Source organism: Molothrus aeneus, chromosome 3 (genome assembly GCF_037042795.1).
Source record: "Molothrus aeneus isolate 106 chromosome 3, BPBGC_Maene_1.0, whole genome shotgun sequence".
NCBI lineage: Eukaryota > Metazoa > Chordata > Aves > Passeriformes > Icteridae > Molothrus > Molothrus aeneus.
Window position 1 is genome coordinate 86,315,843 of NC_089648.1, and position 27,233 is coordinate 86,343,075.

At 33.3% G+C, this 27,233-nt stretch overlaps 1 protein-coding gene across 1 annotated transcript in view; it reads left to right on the plus strand.

Moving 5' to 3' along the window:
* Window positions 1–27,233, plus strand: part of MCPH1 (microcephalin 1) — a 120,644-nt gene that overhangs the window by 15,613 nt on the left and 77,798 nt on the right. The window contains exons 9-12 of the mRNA XM_066547293.1: window positions 4,552–4,664; window positions 16,355–16,392; window positions 19,132–19,294; window positions 24,856–24,933. Coding sequence (XP_066403390.1) covers window positions 4,552–4,664; window positions 16,355–16,392; window positions 19,132–19,294; window positions 24,856–24,933 — 392 coding nt within the window. The remainder of the gene's footprint in view (window positions 1–4,551; window positions 4,665–16,354; window positions 16,393–19,131; window positions 19,295–24,855; window positions 24,934–27,233) is intronic.

Genomic DNA, 27,233 nt, shown 5'->3' on the forward strand with positions numbered 1-27,233 from the left:
GTTGAATATTTGTAACTATAATTGTGTATTTTAGTAATTTATCTTCCCTAGAAAATTCTGTAGTAGTGCATCAATTAATTATATAAAACTAATGATTAACTTAAAGGGCTCAACAAAATTGCTATCAGACTTATGAAATCCAGTGGGAATGTTGAACCATGACTGTGCCTATACATGTGAGTAATAAGCAGCTGAACTGTGAGCTGCCATTTTGAGTTCATTGCACCTGTATTTTAGTATCTGGAGTGCATAATTTTTGACACAGTTTAAAAAACAGTGGATACAGCTGTATGTCATACAGGTATAAATGTACACCCATAAAGGACAACCTTCTGCTCCAAGTGATAGATGAGCCATGAAGTAGAGGTTCCATGCTGGATCTTGTTCTCCCCAAGAAGGAGGTGCTGGTGAGGAATGTGGAGCTCAAAGAGCCTAGGCTGCAATGACCGTGAAATGTTGGTGTTCGAGATCTTGGGGCAGCAAGGAGGGCATACAGCAGGCTTACTACTGACATGCTGGACCTGATGAAACGGATTTCCCTAATTTCACCAAAGGATATTATTTCTATAGATTTACACAAAGTGTAGGCAAGTAGGACCTCAAGTTTGACAGCTTGAATGAACTCACTTAAAGAATGGAAGGAATCAATAATGTAAGAGAAGTTGTGTTTTCCCTAATAATGCAAATTTCGTGGTAGAAAATTAAAATCTTGTATTACACTTACTCCTGTGATTCTCTATGATGGAATAATTGATTTTTATTAATTATGGGTTAAGCATTTCCTTTTTTAATTAAATGTAAGTTGTTTCTTGTCCCTGTTAGTAAATAAATTGTAAATTGGGGTTTTTCTCTGTATACTGTACATTATTTGAAAGCTGGTAAATCCAGTATATTTTTAAAAACTAATGAATTGTCTTCATTCATCATAAATATAAGGTTACAAGTTATCAAATAGCCATATAAAATGTTATATCTGTTTTAAATATCAAATATTTTTCTTGCCCATTTTTTGTTGTGATTTTATGTCAGTGGCACTTTTACCCAGTACTTTTAATGACAAGATGATTTGATAAGCTTTCTTTCATAGACAACTTAGAACACTTCATTTTAAAGTAGAATATGCAGGCTAATCTGAAACCAAATTTTCAAGGCCTAATGCTTATGTGGTAGCAAGCATTGGTTTCCTTTGTAGGGCACATTCAAGGCTGCCCAGTTGTTCTGCTGAAATAAATTCTGCTACTTATGTTCATCTTGCTCATCTACAGGTCATGTGACTCTTCATCTGAAAGCTACAACAATAAATAATAATGCACAATAAATAAGGAATGCAAGAGTATACTATCTTAAGCTTTTATCATGCTAAAATCATTTAGAAATTTGAACTCAGACCTAGCATTACTTCCAGTCTTAAAAATAAACGTAAGGCTTATCTGAGTGAATTTTATATATTTATGCTAATGTGGAAGGCAAATATTATCTTAATTGGCAAAAAGACTTAAACTAAGACCCATTGTACTGTAGTTAATGTAGTTCAGTGTTAAGTTGGAAAATCTAGAATGTCGTTCTGTTATTTGGTGCAAGAAATCATTGTGTTTAATTTAGATTATTGAGTTTTACCTGAGGTTCTAGGTGTTAAGGGTCTTAATGCTGCTAAGATAATGGTTATGTCTTTAAAAGCACACATGTAAAAACTTCCTTAGGTTTGATGTGCCTTTTGGTTTTTTCAGCTCTGGAAGAAGATAGGCTCACTAAAAATATTTTATAATGTCCTCTATTGAGATTCTGTTATGTCCTATTTAAAAAAAAATGAGGCATGAAGAAGAAAGCTATTTCTTCCTTGATTCCTTGTTTTATTTATCATCACAAAAAGTTGAATTATAACTAAATATTAAAACAAAAGAGGACAAGTATTCCTGAGTAGAGGAAAAGGCTGAGAATTATTTTGAGGTAGTCAGATTTGCCAAAGCCTGATGGCACTTGTCCTAGAGCAGATAACAATTTACATACAATTTTTATAAACCATTAACAGGCTCTCTCTGAAGACCTAGGGGAACACATATGTTTTCAGAAAACTTGAAGAAATTATGTTCTGTATAATAAAAATTTGTTTGCCCATGCTTCAGTAATATCTATAATATAATAACAACACAAGGTATTAAATATTCTGTGCATGTGTACCTGAAGGATTAATGATGACAAATTTGGACCTAATTCTTCCTTCATGTTTCGGTAAATGCTTTTATGGATAAGTACAAAATGGTAGATACTACATTCCTTGAATGACGCTTCAGAACAATATTTTTAAAGTAGAGAACCATACTATAGAAAAAGATTTTATTAGATAGACATGGTTTATTTGATTGGGCAGAACTAGCTCATTTCGCCTAATCACTGCTTTTCAATTCAATGGAAATATCAAATGGAATTTTGAAGATAATATTCTGGTTCAAAACTTCTCATAGGTGTTAAAATTATCATGAATGAGTAGAAGCTTAAATTGCAAAGCAAAATATCTCTAATTTGTGATAATGCTTCAGAGGGCTCAGTTGTTCATTTTGGTGCCAATCATTGGGCAGTGTTTTTGAAGAGGATTTAGGGGATCTAATGGACCACAGTGGCAGGGGTTACTAGTATATTTGAACTTAGTTTAGGGAGAACTAACCCTGGATGCAATTGCTTCAAAAACTTCTGTCAACTTTAAAGTCCTCTAGGAAAAGGTACTAAAGATGAAAACTCATTATTTATGCCTGACTACTTTAAAAAGTAATCAGGAAAAAATAGAAAATAGTGAAGCTTGAGACCTATAGGATGGAAAAGCTGGAAAGTGCTTGAGAAGTGCTGCTAGACAGGAATAGAATAGCAAAGAATAGGCCTTATTAATGTAATGCCTAAGATCCACGAGCTGATAATCAGACATAAGGGACATTATCCTCTCTTCTTACTTTCCTGTAAATATGAAGAACCCACAGGAGTCAACCCGAACTGGAAAGAAGTCCAAGTGTACAGGTTTTAAGACTTTAAGCCCCAGTGGGACAAGTGCTGTGGAGCATGAGCATTCAGGCCAGAGTAGTAAAAAGATTATTAGATTATTACACCACTTTTCACTGTTAGCCCCCAACCCAAGCTACCCTTCAAAAAAACCCCAAAAAACCTGAAATAACCTAATCGAAATTAACAGAGACTACTTTGGTGTAGCAGTGGAGTACATGATCTCCTTACATCCTATGCAGTCATGTAATTAGTTTGCGGTTCTTTTAAGATTTGAAATACATGTTTAAAAGTTCTGGTTTTTATGGAAGAAGAGGTATTTTTTTTATTGTTTGGCAAGATGTTTTCTCCTCTTCTACTTGCCAACAGTCTTCCTCAAATTGAAAATGGTTGGTCTCAGTGCAATACTAAATAAAATTAACATAGCTATTATCTCTTTATTACATGACACTATATACCTAAATATTGAATTTAAATTAACAATTGTACCTGAAAACCAGGTTTACATTTATTACACAAAATTATCGCAATGAATTTTGACTAGTTTAAAGATTATAATTTTAAAGAGAGTAACCATAATTAATTGTAATCTGATGGTTTGTCACCTCAAGGATTAAGAGTTTAAGTAGCTGTCAGAGAAAAACAAATGATTCTTAGTTATATATGCATACTAAATAGGGACAGTACCCTTCAGTATTTTCCAAACTAATCAAAAAACTTAGTTGGCAGGTGCTAAATTTAGGCCACTTTAATCACTAATTAAACTTTAACTGATCTCATCCATTTTTTTGAAATTAAAAATGAACAAATGTTCTAAATTAGACTTTATTGAGTGACATTTGGGAAAAATGCTCTCTAAATTTAGAGTAATTAAAGCTTAATTGTTTAAAAGATCAAATTTTTTCATCTTAGGCAGGCAAGCTATTTTCTCAAATGATTTAGAAGTTTATTATTTAGTTCTTAGGAAAGTCATCCTGACAGAGTTGAAGAATTCATAAAATACATAATGAAAAATACTGGGTTTTGACAGAGTGCATTCTTATGGATGGTTCCTTTTCATACGTAATAGGTCTGATATGCCTTTATGTGGACAGAATCCTTGCCTGCCAACAGGTTGCTAGATTTGTGTGCAAAGTGTTTGAAAACAAGTTTCAGACCTTCATGTCATTTTAGATAAACAAAGTGTGTACCAAAAGTATTGTGTCAATAAGAAGAAGAAAATCTAGCCACTGAAGCTTCATACCCAAATATCTCTATGCAGAGAAATTGCGCATTTTATAATAAATAGCAATTTAGCAGATTCTCTACTTGTAGTTAATATATGGTTTTAAAAATATAGGAAATTGGGAGCTTTACAACTGGTTTATGTATAAGAACAAGTACTCAAATATGAAGTCAGATGCTTGAGTGTCATTCCTTTTCCCTAACTGAAATCCAGTGAAAAAAACTGGTACAAATTATTAAGTATCTTAAGGGTGCATAGTGCCGTGCTATGATAAAATAAGAGATTGCAGTCTCATTTCATAAGATTGCATTTTTCATTTTTCTAAATCTGGTTTCTAGGTGGTGAAGATGAAGTTTCAGAGTGTCACGTTACTGATGCCTCTTGCAAAATTTTTAATGAGCAGAAGAATAAGCACACTGGGGGCTTAAAAAAAGCTGGAAGACGCCAAAAGGTCAGTTTAACTGACATTTGCTTTGTTAGGCTCTTTCATGGAGGATCGTTGAGTGTCTTTGTATGTACAAAAATTAAAATAAATTCTCTTTGCAGTATCAATTTTAAAACTTTCCTGAATCTCACTTTTATTGAAATATTATGCTAATGCTCTTGGTCTATAATCATAAAACTGAGCTCTCTGATAACTTGTAGTGGCTGAGTTCATGCCAAGCTGACATCATAAATGAGATTGGTAAGCCAGTTCAAACTGAAAAACGCTGAAAAGCCCCTAAAGTTACCTGAAAAGATGCCTGTCCCTTTTGGAGGAGTTACTAAATGCAGCAGAATTTTAAAATTTGTTTTATACTGGATCATTACCAGTGGATGTTTCTGCAGAATGAAGATTTTTTTCAGGTTCTGGTAAATTTCTTAATTTAGTATTTGAGCTCAGTTTGGCTATAAAAAAGGGAGTAAGGATTGAGTCAGAACTGAATCTTTTTTTTTTTTGTGGTTTTCCTTTGTAAAATCTTTTAAGTAAATATAAAACTGATCAGGAAATAAATATTAGTTCTTTTAATCAGTAAGTAGCAAGTCACATTTGAAATGAGTGCTGAGTTCTTTTGAAAATGGAAAGTCCTAAAGCACTTAGGATGTCTGCTGTTGTTAACTATACGAAATTAGTTGTTTCATTGGTAGATACTGGTGAAATTTCAAAGAGACTGATACAGATTTTGAAAATTTTTATGCAAAGGTTTTGTGCAGGTGCAATTGCTAAGTTGTTCAATATGTTTAACATCCTGAAGACTGGATAATAATTTCCATGGACCAGTGATCTCTGGATTTAAAAGATTATTTGACTTTTCTGCACCTTACTCCTTTTTACTTTTCTAATATTTATTTCATTTATTTTCCTAAATGTATGATGTCTAAAATTAATAACTAGAAGGTATAAATCACTCTAGATGCATGTCCTGTAAAAGCATTTAAGATAGTGTACTCTTTAGGCTAAAGTATCTCTCCAGAGTAGTTTAATTTCCTGGCACAGAAAACTGACTAAAGCTGCTATATGTAAATCCACAAACCACACTCAATGGCTCTTTCTAAGGCTATTGCAGAAAGTGTGCCTGGACATTTGTCAGGTTTGTTGGTACTGATTCCTTCTCTAGTGAAATTGCTCAACAAGAGCATTATATGTGCTAATTCTGACTCATTTGTCTTAAGATCCCAACATAACAATTATGTACTGAAGAGAAACAAAAAGCAATATGAAATTCTCTTTTATTGTTCCCCTTTTTCAGATCTGACATTTCAGTCAGAGGTATCTTTAAATGGTTCTACATGGTGTCTGCTTGCAAAGCATGCTCTGTGAGATGTTTAACAGTAGCAAAGCTAAGTGAGTGCTAGAGAAAATTTCTATTCAGTGTTTTGGCTGAAAGTAGCTTCTTTTATCCACCCATTTCAGCTTAGTCATAATATCATTTCATTCAAATGGTATTATCAATATTATCAAATATCAATAAAAATGATATAATATAATTTGACAATATTATTTTAAAATAATATTATCATTAATATTAATACAATATTAATATAATTAATATTATTAAAAATATTATCAAATGTCAATAAAATAGCAGTACATAGTTTCATTCATGTCTTGAATGCTTTTTAAAATTTATTTTAAAGGTTTTCATCGTCATCTTCACTATGCAGGTTCATATGGAGACAATTTTGGGGAAGGACAAGGATTTGACTGAAAAGGGAAAAAAAAAAGAACTTCACAAAAAGGTGCCATGTGATTAACCAGGTGCTATGTCTGACAATGAGACTGTTGCACTGAAAAGTTTAAATTTTAAGAGAAGATTTTTCTAAGCAAAATCAGACCATGTAAATTTTTGTAAATAATTATATTGCAAAGCCTCTCTCGTACCAATCAAAATATGTTCTTGGAGCTTCATAAAAGCAACCAAACATTATACACCATTTTTATTTAATACTTTTTTCCAGTGGCTATGGCTTAAACATTGCAACTTTTTGCTGACTTTTGGCAATGTAAAAGTTAAGTTAGAAAACCTAAGTTAATTTCCTTTGCCTAAAGAAAAAATGGGAGAGAAATGGTGCAAATATTTTTTTAAAGTAATATTTTATTGAATCACATTATTAAAAAGAATTTCCTAGCACTTATTTAAATCTTAAAAGAAATTCTATGCTAAAATTACAACTGTAAAAGAAATGCCATTTCCTAGATAGTTAGATGTACAAACATTTCCACCCATGTGGCTATGTGACTCTTCAGACAGACCATATTGCTAGGAATCCGTTATAAGTGTGATCTGTTAAATTCATTACTTTCCTTCCCAAAATAAGAGACAGCTATGTAAATTGCAGCTATCTTTTTTATAGAAAAAGGGTTTGAAATCTAATGCCTCTTTAAAAATATTTTAGATGCTTGCTGAATGTAGTTCCCAGATAATTAATGTACTTTAGTTACAACTCATTCCCTGTGGTGTATGCTTCAATGAACACTACCATTCTAATTCATTCAGTACAGTGAATGCATGTCAGGGGGTCTTTGGAGTTCACTATGTAATGGAAAATATTAAAAAAGCCAAGGAAAAATATCTTTTAGGAAACAAAAATATTTAGGTCTAAGTGTTAACATTATTTATTGCTATGGTTCTTTCAATTTTTCATTTGTAGTTTCTTTAATAGAAATCAAGCTATAGGTTTTGTGTTCTCTGCTATACTCTTGTGGTATGGTTTTGTTTTCTTCAAAACCTCATGCAGGTTGAATTTCTTGTATTTTGTTTTAGCTGAAGTCAAAACTAAGAATCACTTTGTTCAGATACTTGTATATCACAATTTTAGGTTAAAGTACTAATAGTTTCTTTATTTATACTCTTTATATAGGCATGCTTATTGTACTGTTAATGTGGGAGATGTCGAATCAAATATTTGTAAAATTGTACTGTCAACAAACAAAAGCCATGGAGACAGAACAGTTTATAATGTCAGCTGCATGCATGTTTGGGGAAGATAAGATTTTCAGGAACCTTTAATAGCTTCAGGAAAAAGATTTTTGAGTTTAAAAACGCATCACCACTACCCCAAAACCAGGACTTTTGGTGTGTACAAAGTCAGTGCATACAGTGCTCTTAGTTTTGAGACAGAGTTGGTAAGGATAAACACTGTCAATTAATGCTTGTGAATGTCAGCAGGTGGCTTCCCTGGTCTAGAAATCTGAGTTGATGATAGTGGATTGCAGGGATAAAGTAAACCCTTTATGCATTGTGATGTGTTTCTCAATTATTCCGTGAAATTGGATACATAGTTCTTTGTTGCTTTGCCTAGGGAGGACAAAATGAAATAACTAAAATTCATCTTAAAGCCAAAGATGTATTCAAACAAGTTATTTGCAGTAGTGGTGAACTGTTGAGTGCTCATTTCACAGCTTATTGTTACAAAAAAGTTTACATTTATCACAACACCTGTTGCATGTCACAAATTAAATATCTTGTACTTTAAAAAGATCAGAGACTAATATTAACCAATTAACTGCCATTTTATTCAAATAAAAAAAAGTTTTATATTTTTAGAGGGATATGAGAGGTGCTGGATATCTTTTAAGGCATCTAGGAGTCTCATATCAAAAGTCTCAAATCACTAGAAATGCAATTGGAATAAATTGTAATGTAAAAAAACCTTAAAAATACCGTTTTCTGAATGAAAAGAAGAAACTCTGTAACCATGTGAAAAAACCAGTTAAGCATCATGAGGGATGATTAAAAACATATTTTTACAAAGAAGACAGTATGGACTTAACTGAAATTCCTTCCATTTTGTTTTTAAAGAGATTCATCTTGGCTCATATTTCTGTAGCTCTTGGATTTGGGTGAAGGTACATCAACACTGAACTTTAGGAGATTTTTTGGGAGAAGATTTTTACTAGCAATCTAAGCTCATGCTGTGGAACAAATAGCATGAAGCAGGCCATTGTTAGATCCTGTTATCACAATCCTTTTTAAAATTACTTTATTCATGGAAAAACAAATGTTAATTTCTGGAAAAATCTGTAACTATAAAAAATGAAGCATCTTGCCAGACATTCAGGAAAGTGACTTTATGACCATATTTTATATGGGCTTTCACAGACTTGTCTTAGATTGTATTGGTTTCAGGAACAACATGTTTTATGTTTTCCTTCCAGTTTTGACTTGCAGTTGCTTTGAATAGGTACATATTTTAAATACTGATACTTGAAATGTTACTGACTTGAGACAACAAATGAATAGACAGTGAATTAGACCAGGTGGAAGCATGCAAGCTCCATTACAATTAACAAAGAAAAAACTGGAACTACCTATCTTTATGGTTTGGGGAAAATGGTGCTATTCTCTGACCACCTCATGGTCAGAGCACCACCTCATGGTGCTATTCTCTGACCACCCCATAACAGGATGTTATGGGGGTGGTCAGAGAATAGCACCATGAAGGATGCCTATGAATCCCGTGGTTTGGGACAGTCTTAAAAATCCTTCTATATGATTAATCCCATTTTCACTCAAAATTCACAATGCAATTCTGATCCTGGACTTTCTCTAGCTAGTGAATTTGTCCCCCACACTTCTCCCACATCAAGTGGAGGGCTTCCAGGACAGAAGCCACTCCCTTGGCATCTGCTGCTGTACCCTACATGGCATGCTTTGGGCCATATCCTAATGTCAACAGCTTTGTTATCACCCCTTAGGGGTGCTACCTTTCCTGACAGGATTACCTCCTGTAGATGAACCTAATGGGTTGATTTATGACCTTGGGTCCCTAGAAATCATTCCCTTTATGACAGGTTTCATATTAGCTATTTGACCACCTACTGAAGTACTGTGGTCTATTGCTTAATTTTAAAACTGTGTCTTTTAAAATCAGTGCCTTTCTAGGGCAAAAGGCACATGCTCCTTTCAGCTCAAGCTGTTTCCTGTTGTTCCAGGGACACTTGCAGCTGCTGTTCACACTCTTGTATGTGTTGTTGTTTGGAACACTGGAAATGTGATGTGACAATGAAACCTGAGGTGGTTTGTCATCTTAGAAGGCAGGATAGGAAAGATCCAGGAACTGAATTTGCCCAATTTTTTATATAAAATTGTCACTAAATTTTTGTTTGCTTGACAAATTAACACATTGGTTATTTTTTAGAACCTTCTTCTAAAAGACATAGAGGCTTAAGTAGGTGGAGAGTTTTGAAATTTTTTGTCTTCATAAAATTAAGGAAAAAACCCATTTCACTGTTTCTTTTTTTTCCCAGAAAGTTGGTAGGCTTGGTGAGTTTTGATTAAGAGGCTGTTTATGCAGCTTCACGTTAATTCAGAACATCTTTTTGTTACTAATTTTAGGCAAGTAGGAAATTGATCAAGATCTATCTGTAGTGAATGGTAGATAAGGATAAGCACCAAGAGTAAAATCCTGGAATCTCAAGTTTGAAGTACATTTATGTCATCTCCATCCTTTTAAATAAAAGTCTGTAGCACTCTTGTATTTAATGGTGGAAGGAAGGCTTAGGTGCAAAAAGCAAATGTGGCTTTCTGGCTCAGAGCATGAGGGGGGACAGTACAGAAACGTTGTGCAAGAAGTCAGACCACAGAGTCCATGCTTGAAACATACCTCATTGCTGAAGATATGTATCTATGCTGTTCTTTTCTGATTTTGATATGCACTGTGTTCACAACCATCATGCCAGAAAACCACATAATCCACTGGACTGCAGCTGGTTTGGCAGAGAATAACTGTAAAACTGAAACTGTTTTCCCTCTTGGAATCAGCAACTATCAGGAGGAAAAGCAACTGCTGCTTAGATCCTCTTTTTTTTTTTTTTTTTTTTTTTTTTTTTTTTTTTTTTTTAAATTTAACTTTTGGAAAAATGAGCAGCCTACATAAACCTATTGGTATCTGGCATAACTCTACTGGAAATCCTTTTGTTTATGGGTCTCCTTTCTAAATTGTAGTCTTGCAGATCTTGAAAATTGTTGGAAATCAATCTGAATAAAAGATTTCCTAAACTCCTTTTTGTCAGCATTTGATGTTTCCTCATTAAGATTTTTTTTAATAATTTGACAAATTTCCATCCTTTGGAAATTTCCCTTTCCATTCTACATCCTTTTCTTCATTGAAATTAAACTTTTGATAGATTATTGGTGTGATCTTTGTAGAATTGAATTATGACAAACAAATCTGTGTGGAACAGAAATATAAGTATGCAATCAGTCAAACGGGAAAAAATCTTGCAACACATTACGTATGCACTACAAAAATCTTTTGTGTTTCACATATTTCCTTCCTTCAAGATACTCAAAAAAGTCTATGTGGGTTTTTAAAAATTATTATTATTATACCCTTCCTGATATTGCTGTTGCACTTAAAACATGAAGTAAATTTTGTCCATTTGTTTACCATGTGGTCTAGAAGGCTGTAAAGCTTTAAGTCAGGTTGTTGATTACCATCAAGTGGGTTACAGTCTTGTCAGCAAAGTATTTACTGAAGTTAAAAATCTTTTAACCCAAAATTAACATAAATCCTGGATTGAGTTTTTTGGCCTGCAAATATCTTCACCTCGAATCCCAGTCATTGTTGAATAGTTGGCAGTCTCCAGAGGACTTCAACTATCCGAATTAACCTTACACTGCTAAGAATTGTGCAAACCCACCATGTAACAGTTGGGGCGATGCGAAATGGTTCTTTCCCTCTTAAAATGGTTCCATGCTTACAGTCTGCACAAGGGAAATGTATCTTTATGCCTAAGTTCTTCTGCCCAATGACTCATAATGGTGACTCAAAATATCAGTATCAAAGGACTGATAAGAGAAAGGCCAGCCAGAAACTAAATTACAGCTTTGAATAATTGCTGTTTAAAAATACTGAATAGTTATCATTCATTACAATTACCAGTTATTTTCAGCTATGAGCCACAATTACTTGAATAAATTAATGTAGTACTACTTATAAATTGTTTCTATAAACAGCCTTAAAGTTTTGGGTCCTCTTCTTGCAATCTTCTTATACACAAGCAGCGTGAAATTAACCTTATTTTTTAATATTCCTATGCTACCTACAGCTCTGCCTTTTGGTTCATATACTAATAAGACTGAAGATTATTACTTCTGAAATGCAGTTGTAGAGAACAAAATTGAGTATAAGGCTAGTAAAGCAATTTCAAAACCATCTGATAGACCTACAATAGCCAGAGAAAAAAAGGGATTTGAAGATTATAAAATAGTATAATATACTCTTCCTTAAACTGTCTTTGCTCACAAATGTACTGTTTTCTTCCTGCCGGCCTCCAAAAGTTCTTTATCCCTTGTATATTGGCCAAACTACTTAGGGTATCTTGTTGAGTCCTGAAGTTGAAGATCTCTTTTTTCACTCCACTAAAACATATATCTGAGTTTGAGACTACTCTGAGGCTTATTTCTTTCAGAACTTCAGTCAACCCTAAGGCACAAGAGAAGAACTTGGACTAAATAATAGACAATTTAAAAGTCCTTTAGTTGAAATAATTTCTTGAAAAATATTTGAGACTTGGGTTCTTGATACAAAGATAAAATAAGATCTAATGTACATAGGCTGGAATTTAACCAGTGACAAATTTAAACCTATTCCTGTCAAATCAATTCTTTGCATGAATACACTTCATTCTTGAGAGCTAGTCTGGGAAAACATTTTATGGTCTCATTTTTATTCATTTGTCACTTATGAAGAAGAACTCATGACATGCTTTACAAAGCAAAGTTTGAGTTCACCTTCTTGAAAAGCAGGTTGTACAAAACAGGACTTTTTCATCTTTTCCTTCAGCTCCAAGAAACACCAGCTCAAATTTAGAAGAAAGAAGGAATATATTTTGAGGTTGGATACCTCTTTTGTGGTGTAGGTCAGTTAACAAATAGGAATTATCACTTTTAAGTACTAGGGAGATTTACAAATGCTGTTTCCTTCTAGCTACTGAAATGAATGTTCTATATTTCAGATGACTTAGAAAAATCTTGTTGTTGGCAGACACTAAAGTACTTAATGCAACAGTACTTCTAAAGAAATATATAAAGGAAAGCTGAAGTTGTCATTTATAATGAAGTCTGAATTCCAGACCTCAAAAATAATTCCGAAAGAAGCATGTGCTCTGATTCAGTGTATGGATATGCAACTTTTCAGGATTCAGAGATTAATGATAAATAAAAGGACCAGTTAACTTACTACCACCTTTTCCAGTGTTTTATTAATAATAATCCTGCTACAAACATGCATTAGAACTCATAATGATGCTCACCAGATGTCTTTTTGCTGGTCAGAAAAGTAAATGCTAACTCTTTTTTTTTTCAATAAAAGCAACATGTAAAATAAAACAGACACAAAAAGCACAGAAGAAAAATTGCATAGTAGGGGGTGGGGGAGAAAGCAATTAACTTGAAAAATGTAGAACTGAAAATTAGAACATAGTTTGGCTAAGTTTTCTACTTGGTAACTGTAATTAAAGAGTACTGCTTGTCTTATTGAAGCAATAAAACAAAATATTGTCTGCTTAGCAAATGACCTTTAACTTGCAAAAATATGCAGTTCTGAATGCAAATGAAATAGTAGCTTGGAAGAAATTAAATTTATTTCCAATTTCTACATTTTGTGTGCACCCTTCTGCATTCTTGAGTCTTTGAACCACTTCGAAGTGCACTGACAAGACATTTGTTCAAAATTCTCACTGCATCATCTTTTACACAATGTGTTGTAACATAAGAGCTACATTTCAAAAGCTGACCTTGCAGGGTAAGGTCAGGACAAGCTGTAGATTTCCTGATTTGTGTGGATCCACTATTTTTACTTACCTATAGACATGGTATTAAGGAACTCCTAACAAACATATCTGCTCTGAAGTTGAAGAAGCAGCTGTAGGATCTCAAGCTGCACTGGCCATAGTTTATTGCTTCTTTTTAAGCCAAGTTTGGCAAAAATAGTGGTATGATTAGTAATACTTTCATAGCATTTATAAAAAATTGCGAGGAAAGATATTTTTCTGCACATTCTGAACTGACACATCAAGATCTACTTTAGAGCTAATACTAGGCAAACACTCTCAAGAACCTAGTGCAACTGCTGTGTGTGGATTTGACTCCAGACTTTTAGGCAAGAAGCTTGATTGTGATAGCAATGAGGCCTGGCTTCAGGTAATAGAGGAGAATGTCATGACCATGCTGAAACATACACATTTGATGTAGATGTGTTTTTCCACCCAAAAAGACTGGACAGAGCCAAGCAAAACCTTGGTTTTAAGCCCTGTTTTTTACCTTCCCAGACTGTTACATCCCAGAGTCCTTTAATGCTCATGAGTGTACGGAGATCCTACAATGTATATTAAGACAGTATGAGGCATATACTCATAATAATGTGGCCTCACATCTGATTTTAATCATCTGATCTGACCTGTGCAGTAATGTGGGGTCCTTTTGACACAAGAGCCCTTACTCAATGTGTTACTAGATGTCTTTTTTGAGTGTTTATTGTCAAATTTTGAGTGCATATAACTTAATACTAATAGGTTATGATAGATATATTTGACATATATTGTTGCATTGTCATTACTTTTGCTCAGATTTGCATATAAAAGTCCAGTGTAGAATTGAGTCGGAACTTTCAAGAGCAATTAAATCTGACTGCTTTTTTGGAGTTGGAAGTAATGCAGTAGAAGTTCTTTTGGCTAAGAATAGAACCAAATTTGACCAAGATAAATGCATATTCTTTTTAGCTATCAGACTAGCAGTAGAGTGAGACATCATCAGTAAGTATTGCTGGCAACAAGTTAGAATTTGGACACTTGTATTTCCAAAACTACTGCATAGAAATTCTTTCAAATATTTCAATGCAAAAGTTTCATCCTTTTTCTTCTGAATCTTTATTTTGTTTTATTGTTATTTGGGTTCATATTTTCACATCGTATACAGGGTCAGTTAGAAGTATTGTAGCACATAAATAGTGTGGTCTGAGTGCATGTTTATTATTAATCTTAAAAATTATTGATTATGCTGCATTATGTTACTTCTGAAGACTTAAATAGTATCTGGATTTTGTGGTTTATAAATGTACACAGCCACAATGAAATTGCCATGTGTATGTTGAAATGATTACTACTTGTGTTATCTTTAATCCGCGTTGTCAAGGGTATGTGTTCTATTTATGCAAAGAGTGTTCATATAATGAATAGTCATGGTGCACATTATTAGTTAGTCTAATAGTCTACACGGGTATTTCCAGCTCTTTTCTTAAATGTGAGACATTACTTGGTTGTTCAATAGAGAACTCTTCTGTACTGATAACAGAGGTCAGATGGAATTGCAGCAGATTTCTCTCTTCTGTTCTTTTCTTTGATTCATTACTGGGTAAAATGAGTTGCCCTGATTTTTTTTTTTTTTTTTTTTTTTTGCCTTTGCTCCCAATTAGAAATATTTTTGTATTCTTACCTCAGTGCATTATCCAAAAGAAACTGTATTTTAGTGGATACTTTGGGAACTTACCACTTGTGGTCATGGTAATATACTGGGGGAGAGAAGTGGGAGTTAGTATTTCATATGGAGCAGTAGCTATATGGAGAAGTAATTTAAATTCATATACTGATTTTGAAAATTAGAAGATATTTTTTGAAATCATTGTATAAAATTCAGTCTCCTTTTCCTACAAAATCAAAATGTTTGTATATATATATATATATGTATTTGTGCATGTTTATGTAGCTATGACTAATTCTTAGCTAAGATGATCAAAACCTCTTCTTACATATGTTTTTTAATGACCATGTTCTATGTAGTTATGTATTTCTCTGATGCTGCTAAAATTGATGTTCTGTCCTGCCTTTGTGCATACTGGAGGCTTTCATGGTCAGTGGTGATGAACTTCTTCCTCTTCTGACCTCTGTAATAATAATTCTTCCCAAGTTTATTTTAAGTCCTTTTGGGGCAAGTATTCCTGCTTCTCACAAAAGCTATGGGGAGTATTGCAAGAGAAGGGAGGACTGCTGTTTAAGGTGTCTGAGAATTGCTGATTTTTTAAGATTTTTGATTTTGAAGATTGCTGTATTCTTTGAGTATGTCCTGTTTGTGATATTACTTGGACAATTTTTATTCACTAGAAAATACCAAAGAGTTGAAAGAATGTTTATTTAACCTTGATATAAAATACTGAAGTTGTGCCAAAACCCCCCAAAAATACAGTATCAAAATAAAAACAAAACCATTAAAATTATATTTCTTGTTTCTGAAGCTGTTTCTACCTTTCTTTTGGAAGAAACTGGAATTATAAATTGCACGTTTTCTTTGTTGTGGGTAATCTTCCTTTTCCTTTCCATCTGATGAAAACTAAGGAGACCAATACTGTCCTTATTTCTGTGGCATCCTAGGCTGGAAATCCTTTGCATTTTGCTTTTACTAAAAAAGCTTACATTCCTGTCTTTTGCTATACTGTATGCTTTGACATAAAACATGATTGAAGGGTTTTCCTTCCTTCCATATCCTCAAAGTTTAGTATTTCTAGTATATGTGTTAATTAGTAAAGACTTTTCTCCAGGTGATTGTATAGTTATGAAGTAGTTTGCACCTTTTAACATAACATTTTCTAATTTAAGGGGTTTTTTTCAAAGTATTTTTTTTTCAGATTTTTTATGTTTTCTTGTTTCTTTCATGTCTCTAGCCAACAAGGACACTAGTTATGACAAGTATGTCTTCTGAGTAAGTATTAAGCATTTTGATTCTTTATTTAGCCTACCATTTAAATTTGAATATTGATAAATTTTTTATGCTTATAGAAAATTAAATTTATCTTTGGGCTCTGCACTTTATTTCAATTTGAATTCTTGCTAGAAACGTGTTTGTACATATATATTTTGTTGTTATTTGCACTGTATATATAAGTTTTTGTTTCTCTGGTGGAGACTGAAGTAGTTCCATAGGTGAGATCAACAGAGCTTCAGAGCAATAAAACTAAAATCTTAAGCAAGTTTTGAACTTATCTGAAGGAAATGTACATAGTAGTTGTATGTAGTAAATGGTTCAGCCCAACACAGCCTTTTCAGCATACATTTTAATTATTTGTAATTAAAAAGTCATAATCTGAAACATCAGTTTAAAATGTTTTATTTCATACGAATACTTGCAGAATAAATATCAGTTGTAGGCTTTCTACTGACTTCGTTTCAGGACATTAGAAGCAGCTGCCACTGCATATTTTGGGAGAGAGTTAATAATTTTCTGGCATGCTCTTATCATTCTCTTAAAAGTCTTAAAGCATAAGGAACATCCAACAAAAACACGATTCCACATTTTATACAACACTTGCTTACAGTTTTTGAATTCTTTTTCAAAACTCAAGATATTTATACTACCCAAAAATCTGTTTCAGGTTTGCTGTAACTAAATGTTGACAGTTACATAGAAATAAATACTCAGAAACAGCACTTAGTGGCTATGCTTTCAGAAGTTTTTTGTAAGAGGTTATCAATAGCTATTAACAAGTAGCAGTATCAATAGCTTATAGTTAGTAGCTATATCAATAGCTATTAACAATAGCTATTAACATACTTATATATGTCAGAAACATAAAAGAGAATTAATATTTTTCTTCTATTTAATGTGACTGGATGCTAGTAATACCAGGACTATAAAATGAACCTCACAAGTCATGCAGTGCAGAATCACTGTGGATCATCACTACAGTGCAGATAATAGTAGCTACAGCCTCAAAAGTGATTCATTAGAATTTGCATTTTAAGATGCATGAGTTCAGTAGTTTCATGGCATTGGGTTTAGAGATTATAATAAATGCTGCTCACTGATTCACAACCATACAGCTATCTAATTTTCTGATTTAAAAATCCAGTGAAATTTTGCTGTAAATTTTCATCCACCAGTTTTTGCAGCTGTCTCAAGCATAAACTGGTGAGTTTTCTCTGCAGTTTGTAAGACATCTTCAATTCAAGACTTGTACAACAAAAAATTTTCTTCTCCTTGTGAGGAATTTTGTGTAGACACAGGAAGAATTTAGAAAAGGTTCAGGTAAAGCACGGAGCTTGCAGTCTGGGCAGGGCCAGCCCCTATGAGTTGCAATGTTGCAAAAACATTCACTTGTAGGCTATATCAAGCTAAAGCTCACAAAATGAAAAGAGAATACTAAGAATTCTAGTAACAATCAAAGCTATAAAACCAAAGCCAGAATTCATACCAGAGAGAGGGTTAGCCATTGGATTTTTTTATAGTATGTCAACAAGCAATATCACCTTTTGATTTAATTGTGACATTAATTTGCTGCACTGTTTTCACTATTCATTTTTTGTTTTAGACTTCTTGAAAAATGATTGCTCCAATTTTTGTGAAGATTTTTTTTTCAGTTTTGTTGGGATTCTGTTAAGTAGTGTTTGATTTAGCTGGGGTATTTTGGTAGTTCTACCAGACTTCCTTTCTGTGGAGCTAAATGTAGTGAGAATGAAGCAACCCCAAAGGCTTCTGGAGGTGCTCTGAGTGCACTTGCATTGTATTTGTGATTACCTCAGAAGTTTTGCTTAAAGGATCACCACTGTGATAGTGTGGCTGTGTTCAAGATTGGGACTAACTGCTTTCTCTTGTGTTGCATGGACATTTCCAAGTTAGTTTGAGGAGTAGAGAGGCCACCAGAATTTTGCTTTATTTTACAGATCTTTAAGGACCATTTATAATTGTAAAAATAATCATTAATAAAAGCAGTAAATTGTTATCATTCAACAGCTTTTCTCTTGTGATACCAAGGTCTTCCTGTTTTCATAATTATTTATTTATGTGCTCCTGCATAGCTATGTAGAAAGCTCAAGTTAGAATTCCAGTTATAGATGGCCATTCTGGAATGTAGATCTAACTTTATGTATTTCACTATAATTGTATTTAATAATACGTGAATTTTTAATTGAAACATTGGCATAGATGTGTAGGTTGCAAGCCAGATAGAACTTTAGGACTTTTCTAAATTTAGACACAGCATTATTCAGATGCTGAAAATCTGGGGCTTCTTAATGAAAACCTGTTAAATGTGCTGTGTCGACATGTTTACATACCTTGGTAATATTTTTTATAGTACTATAAAAGAAACAAAGGATTGGGCTCTGTTGTGTTGGGCATTGTACACAAACAACATAATGGATAATTCTGCACTCAAAAGCTTTTATTTAAACAGACAAGATAGATAGGGGGCAAAAGGGCTTTGATGTACAACTAGATGTGATTGTGTGATAGTGGAGGAGGGTCTGTTAGGACTCTGGAGAGGATAATGAATTTAGGGCTAGTAAATAGGTAGAGGCTTAGTGAGAAAAGGATAAAAAATGTTTAGTGGGGAAAGAAATGAGGTGAATTTGAATTAATTTGCGGTGTATGTATATGCTTTTATAATTCTGCCTTCCTCCATTCAATGTTGCATGGGCTTTTTTATCTTTTCTTCTTTTTTAGGAAGCAAAATACAGTAATTCAGGTTGTGAAGAAACTTGGAGACTTTTTGTTCTCAAATGAAGTGTGTGAAACAACAAGTCATGTAGTTACTGGGAGTCCTCGTCGTACCTTGAATGTTATGCTGGGAATTGCTCGTGGGTGTTGGATTGTTTCTTATGAATGGGTAAGAAATGTTTCTAACTTTACTACACAATAAATTAAATTTAGTTTGTATAGCTGAAATATCAACGCTACCTGCAGTGGTGCCAATGTTCCGTTATTCAGGCTTACTTAGAGTTAGTTCAATTAGATGAAATTTGTCTGTGTGAAAATCTGTTAGTTACAGTTGTTCAGTGCTTAATTTAACCAAAATATTCCTGTGTTGTACCTCATTATCTAGCTTAGAAAGAGGACTTATCTCATGGATGAGAAACTCATGTCCCATGCATTGTTTTTGGACAGATTAATTTCTGCTCAACATTAGCCAACTCACATTATTGAACTTTCTATGTACTGATATATTTCTGTTATGTCCTGAAACATGTATTGTGTTCAGCATTGGAAAAAATAAAGGGAAATTCTTAGATATTTCACTGCAAATGGGAAAAAATGTATAATAGGAATAGTGGTGAGTGGGTGGGGAACTTATCTGTCAGCCCAGCTTAATCCATCTCAATTGCTCACTGTAATAATAGAGATTAACCACTCAGTCTGGCATTGCAGATGACAGTTTCTCAGCTTTCCTCATGTTTCCAGAGCTATAAACATAGATGGTGAAATTTATATGGAAATAGCTCTTATTCTTATACAGAAAAGGGTTGTTGAATAACTAAATTTCGTGGTTTCCTCTTTCTTATAAATGCTTTAAAATTTACTTGTTGGGTGGAAAATAAACTGCTGCCTTTTTGTTTTCAAGATGTCTGGCACTTTCCAGTATGAAGCTTGTCCTGTATGATATATATGCAGTTATCTGAAGTTCTTGTTGTATACTTCAGGTTTTTGAGAAGGTCTTGGTGATTAATTTCCTTGGAATAGAGGGTTTGCATCTTTGGCCACCTTAAGGATCCAGTAATGTGCCGTCGTGGCAAAAGAAAACTAATAGCATCCTTGGCTGCATTAAGAGGAGCATATTTGAGCAGGGGTTTTGGAGAAGAACATCTCCACAGACTCATTCCAGCCTACTATATGATTCTTTGCATCTATTAATTAAATACACTGAATTATCTGTCCCACACTTAGCTTTGTATGGAGCATTAAACAAGTTACAAAGTAATTGTCATAAGTTACTTTTTCATTCCAGGGTGCTCAAACGTGAAAGCTGCCTTCTTCTTGAGAAAAAGCTTCAAATAACTACAAAGATAGCTAGAGATAAGTACTACAAAATAGTTTCCTGTCTTTGTACATAAAGGAGTATGGATAATCAGTATTCCAACAAGTGCTGTCCTAGAATTTCATTGCCCATTATATTCCCTGCACTTCTGTGAACAAATACATTGTGAAAATATCTACCTATGCTCTTCATAGAGCAGTATTGATTGGAAATGTTGTCCTCCTGTCTTATGGTCTGCCTCGTAGACTCATCCTGGGATCATCTATATCCCTCTATAATGCCAATAAGTTGAATGAAATTGTTTCAAGGATTACTTTGTCCCTGTAGATGTTATTGGATCAAATGCTGATGCTGTTTTCACTCATTTTATTGAGCTGCTATTTAGACAAAGTTCTGAAGTTACTAAGAGAGATGCATGAGAAAGAACTAGAGATGAACTTCAGATCTCCAGATCAGGTTTGATCTTATAGTATCTGCTTATCTGGAAGATTGCTATTTTTAATATTTTTAGAATTGTGCTTATCTCTTTCACAGAGACTAGGTCCAACTTTGCCCATAAATGTATATTCCCTCAATTTATTTATTTGTTTATTTATTTATTTAACTGAATTAAAACAGTGCTTTGAACCTTTTAAAAAATATATATCTTCACCTGTTTAAATCTTTGAATCATATGATGTAAGTGCTTCATTTTCTTATTTCATATTGTGTCAATGGCCATTTGGCCATAAGATGACCAAGTACTTTTGCCATCTTTTTACCCAAATTGGTTAACTAGAGATGAGAAAACTGAAGCCTTACTTAGCCAGAATTGAGGAATTCAATAGAAAATTAGTCAGTAAATATATTTACCTCTGCCTTTTGACCTGTGGACATGATTTAGGGTAAAGTGGTTTTTTTCTTCTGAGAAAAACTTAAAATGTTATTTTTAGAGATGGATGTTGGAGAAATACCAAATTTACCATTAGACATTTAACCTTCATAGCACTCCATTTACATTTTCAAGATGAATTATTCAAGTAAAAATACTATATGATCATGCATTGTGCTAGCTAGCTAGGTGAGAGACCTTAAATAATAACTAACCAAATAGTGTGTTTTCAGACCCTTTGAGCTAACTCTTTTATAACTGCGCATTTGAAAACTTCTAGCTAGCTCTTTATTCTCAATAGAAACACACATTCTGAAGTATTCAGCTAAGAATAACATTGCAAATCATAGCTTCTTTTTGAATTTCATGAATCTGAAGCATTTTTTGGTGTTGCTATGAAAATATAACTGGTTGAAATTTTGCCAAAGTCAGAAACAAACTTTCAGTGACTTGGAATGGAAAGCTCTTGTCTTTGTTTTCATGAAAACTGAATGTTTTAGTGAGTGGTGACCTAATTATTTACTGCAGGACCTGTTCATGAACTCAGTATCCAATTTTCTTTTTATCTAGGAGAGTAGATACGATGGCTTTGTACTCAATTCCAGAACCATGATAGACAAGCATTAATCCATCTTTTGTTAAGACAAACAAATTTCATTTCTAAACAAAATTCTGTAAATACTACAAGGGTTGATAAAGGTCATTGCTGTAGAATTGGCCTGGAAGATGAAATAGGATTACTTAATCATAACTAATCTTTTGGGTTTATATTTTAATCTATTTAGGTTGTTTTCCAGCTACTTTTGATGCAAACATAATTTTGGTACTATGAGGACGTGATGTATATGTAATACAGCACAGTACATCTGTTCCTGCTCAAGTTTATTTATGAAGAATTTTTTTAATGTAATATGTCTATTTATATCGTGATTAAAAGAGAAATTACATTTACAAGTTTCTTTTATGTTCAATAAATATATGCAGCTATAAATATAAAGCCAAGAGGCTTTGATATTCTTATTGTAAATTGTTGAAAGTAATTATAAAAAATTATAAGGTACCACCCTAAAATTCATAACTTACAGTCCTAAGTTGCAGTCTTAAATGTATATTTTAAGAAGTTACAATACTTTTCTTAGCTGAACACTGCAATGCATTATTAGGTTTTGAATATTTTTTAAAGGTCATTGATTTATTAATGTGCTTAACTCTTATTTTTATGTTTGGTATGATATAATGGCTGTAGAAATTATTTTCTCTTTTTGCACAGCTGTTGCATTTTCAAATATTTGATTGTGCTTTTTCTAAAAGTAAACATAGTATTCTTTGAATGTTTTGTAATCAAGTTTAGCAGTAAGTCTAAGGATATGCTGCTTTCTATTGTCAGCAAAGAAAATCTTTTCCAATAGCCTGCAAAATTGGACACATCTCCTCACAAGTCAGACATCACTTGTCACATCAAACAAGGAAACAGCTTTTGTAGAAGTTCACATTCGATGTTGTTGGTTTCCCTGGAAGTCATCAGGCATAAGATACTTTGGACTGAAAACTGTAGAACTTATTTAGAAAATAATTTTGTTATGAAAACTGAATTTGAAATTTACTGCTTTGTAGCAATAGATTTGGGGCAAAAGAGCCCTTTACAGAAACTTATTTTCTTACAAGCAATTGGGCCATTTTATAAGGTTTATATTGCTAGTTTATGATCAATTTGTTCAGCTTAGAATTTTCCATTAGTGAGCTGTAACATTGTAAAGGATAACTTTACCGTGCTTAATATATATAATGCCAGTTTTTATCTGCAGGGAATATTTCATAGACTCATTCACAAATTTTAATTGGGAACAATTTATAATCTAAATTTAAGCTAATAATAAGTGCATTTGTATGGCAGAGTATTCCAGTCATTGTGAATCAAGCATGGGGATAATTTCAAACACTGATGAAATTGAGCTTGTTCTAAGATGAATAATGACAACTGTTTAATAGTGCATGGCTGTGCTAATGACTTAATTTATTTGAAATGGCCAGAGAGCTATTTAGGGAAGATATGAGACAGGCATAATTATCCTAAAACAGGGATTTACTTTCTGATAAATTCCATATATCCTGTTTAGGGGGTATATGTCTGCTTCTTGTTCAATTAACTTCACTTGCTCTAGGAGCAACAGAATGTCTCACTGGTTGGTAACAGTGCCTTTTTTGAACTTAAGGGGTGCCAGATGGCAACAACAGAAGAGACATTGTGAAGCTCAAATACCTGTAAATGGGAAAAGTTGTTGAAGTGAGTGACAGTGGGCAAACTTGGCAAAGAAGATACCAGTGATTTACCTCTGTGAGAAGCTTCATGGCTCACCACTTGCAAAATCAATGAAAAAAAGAATTTCATCTTACATCAGAATGGCCTTCAGAATTTAGGCTGCCTACAAATTAGGAGTAGAATGTCCTGTAATATGACTCAAGGGCATAGGAAATTTCTCTTTTTCCATTTTCCCATTAAGACAATGCTTTTACCAATTAAGGGATAGAATTTCAATACTCTCCCATGGAGCTTTTAATATTATAGTCTACAAATTGGAAGTTATGATAAATTGTTCTGAAGAATGTTTAGAAAATCAAACCGTAAAAAATGCTGCATGGAGTAGTTCAGGGAAAGTTTTACCAAAAAAAATTTAAAATATCAGAAATTGGAAATACAACCATTTAAAGTAGGTTTTTTCTGTTAAACATTTGGTGCTGGTCCTGATGGGAACAGAATTCTGCAAGTGGCACACAGTTTTAAGGATTACTAGTCTCCAAAGATCATATTGGTCCAGTGTTTCAGAGCTCACAAATGATGCACACAAATGATTATGTGTTTTCTGGAGTGTCAGTGTTCTGCAGTCTTCTTTGGTGCTCTAGAGTGTGACACTGACAAAGGAGGTTACCACAGAGCAAGAAACTGAGTTATTCTTCTTTGCAGGATGATTTATATATGTGATGTGGATTCTTTGCAATAGTTGCATAATCCTTGTAGTAGTAGGGGTCCAGTATTGTTTGACATATTCATTTATGATCTGGATGATAGGGAAGAATGCACCCTCAGCAAGTTTGCAGATGTTGGAAAACTGTGAGGAGTGTTTAATACACCAGATGGATGTTCATGTTCAGATGCACTTTGACAAGCTGGAGAAATGAGCCAACAGGAACCTCATGAAATTCAATGATTACTGAACTGAGAGAACAGAACTGATATATTATGACTTCCCTTTTCAAATTTTTTGCTCTATGTATTGTGATTAAAAAATAGTTGACTTTTTGAATATCCTCACAATGTTTTAAAATGTAATATAGCTGGGCATAGAAGTATGACTGATATTTCAATGGGTTGTTTTAGTTGTAAAAATTGTTTCTTTCTTATTTATTGATTTTTCACCCAATGATTTGGTTTGGGTAAATGAAATAGAAAACCAGGTATTGTAACAGCACTATCACCTCTAATTACACATTCAAAAAGGTGATTTTAGAAATTTTAAGATTCTACTTACCACTTATTTTATTTTAGGTTCTGTGGTCTTTGGAATTAGGCCATTGGATCTCAGAGGAACCATATGAGCTTTCATCCAGCTTCCCTGCAGCTCCTGTAAGTTTAATGATCCTTTAAGCTTGTGAACCTTCTTTTGTTTATCTGGAAAATGATTTGCCCTCTAAATAGGTTTAGTGAATAAGGAAGCCTACTAGAAAAATATTTTTTTTAAAGCAGATACTGTAAGGAGTTATTTTCCTCTTCATCCAATACTTTTTGAAGTGTGTGCAAAAACTTTGGTACATGTGGAAAATGCAAAATGTTGATTCACCAATTAACACCTGAATAAACCAGCATCTTACTGAAATATAAATGTAATTTAATTTTATTTCTATTTGTACCTGTGTGCAAACTGGAGAGGCATGTTATTGCCAAATGGAAAGATTTGCAGGTCAGGGACTCAGTTTTTTTGGCCCAGAAATTACTTGGGCAATGGAAAATTACTGTGGTCTTCTAGAACTGCTAAGTAGGAAAAAATGAAGCATTTTTCCTGCCTCTAATAATCATTCTCAAGTACTGAATTGGGAACTAGTGCACAAGTGGGTATGTGGGGCATGATGTATCTGTGTAGACCTCAGTGCACTTCATGTGTTGTAATTGATGAAACAGGAATTTTATTTTGGTTTTAAAACAAGTAGAAGTCTAGCTGGTCACTAGTCAATCATTCCAATAATTTTCCCTCCACTAAATTAGTGTCTGCAATTTGTTTCTCAAAGTTTCATACCAGCTTTAAAGAAAGTATAGTTATTGGGGTATGAAAATTATTTTTGCTGCCATTTTATTAACTGTTAAGAACTTCTATTTAGCATTCTTTCTAAATCTATAACTAATGTAAATTTACATATCCAACATTAATATGTATTATTTATTATATGTATTATTTATTTCATGATTGTAAGGTGTATGTTCTCAAAGTTTAGGGAAAATGTAGCTGTTCATCTCAAATAACCCTTAAAGAAATTAATTATCAATTATAAGTTGACACCTCTTATAAAAGGAGAAAGTAGATTGTTTTATATAGCAAATACAGTAAGAATGGTAAATCTTAAGGTGAAAAATAAATAAGAAGCATGTTCTCTTTTTTCCCCTTTTCTGTATTTCTATGAAAAAATCTACACTGAATTTCGTTCCTAGGTTGCTTTGAGTTTTCTGTTTCTTTTCAGACTACCTTGATTAATAACAAAGTATGCTATCAGTAACAATGTACATAGCATTCTTTAGAGGTGATTCCTCGTGGGTTTTTTTTTGAGATTCCCTTTAGAGGTTTTATTCCTGAAGCCTAAGTAAGGAGAATTTGAGAGATGGTGAGAATGTAAAATTAAGGGAGGTTAGGGTTGTACTAAGAACCTGAATCGCTTCTTTTTGCAATGTGCTGTTCTTGCAAAGGAACAAAGTTGAAGTCCAACGCAATATTTCCACAACCATTCCTTGTTTAGTCACTCTAATTTCTTACTGTAACAGATACCTTAATTTTTTTTGCAGCTGCGATTATTATTTGAGCATAAATTTATTCATGCGGTTTTATTTGTTTTTTTTTTTTCTTTTTTCTTTCCTGCTTCCTACAAAGTACTTAGAGAAAATGGAAGTACATTCTAGTTTCACATACTGTTTATTTGATTACAGGAAGGAATTAAAAGTAGGGGTTACCTTGCTGTTATGTTTTTACTTGTTTGTACCAAGTCAAAAGTAGTTTTTGCAGCATTCTGCTTCCTATTATTGCCTTCCTTCTACATCTCCTCCTGTTTCTTCACTTTGGTCTTTGGTGCTCAAGCCATGCAGTATTCTTTAGATGAAATGTCATTTAAAGACATATTCCCCCTAACATTTTAGAATAGTTATCATCCTCAAATTCTATAAACTTTTTTTCAACAAATCAAAACTAGCCATGCAATATTAAATTATTGTAGTCTTACAGGGTTTTCCTTACTAAAATAAAGAAAGTTATTGTCAACCAGAAGTTGACGCTGCTTTTCTTTGCCAGACTGAGCATTCAGATACCATCATGGTTTTTAAGAACATTTTGAGGATTTTTGTTTGTCTGTTTTGTTGGCTTTTTTTCTCTTTCCTTTTATTATTGGTGTGGATATTCTTACTGTCTCAAATATTGGGAGTATTTTCTTTAGTTGTCTGATTAAAGTTACCAACACAGGAAATGCAGTAAGTAGACTCAGCATTTCTATTAAATTTCATAGAATCATAAAGTATTTTAGATTAGCAGGGACTTCTGAAGGTTGTCTAGTTCAACACTTTGCTCCAAGGGACTTGTCCAATCTACCTTTCTGCTAATAAATGAAAAGGAAAATTCACTTTCCACAATTCCAAATTATATTTACTGCTTGTTGTCCCTGTCTCTTGTC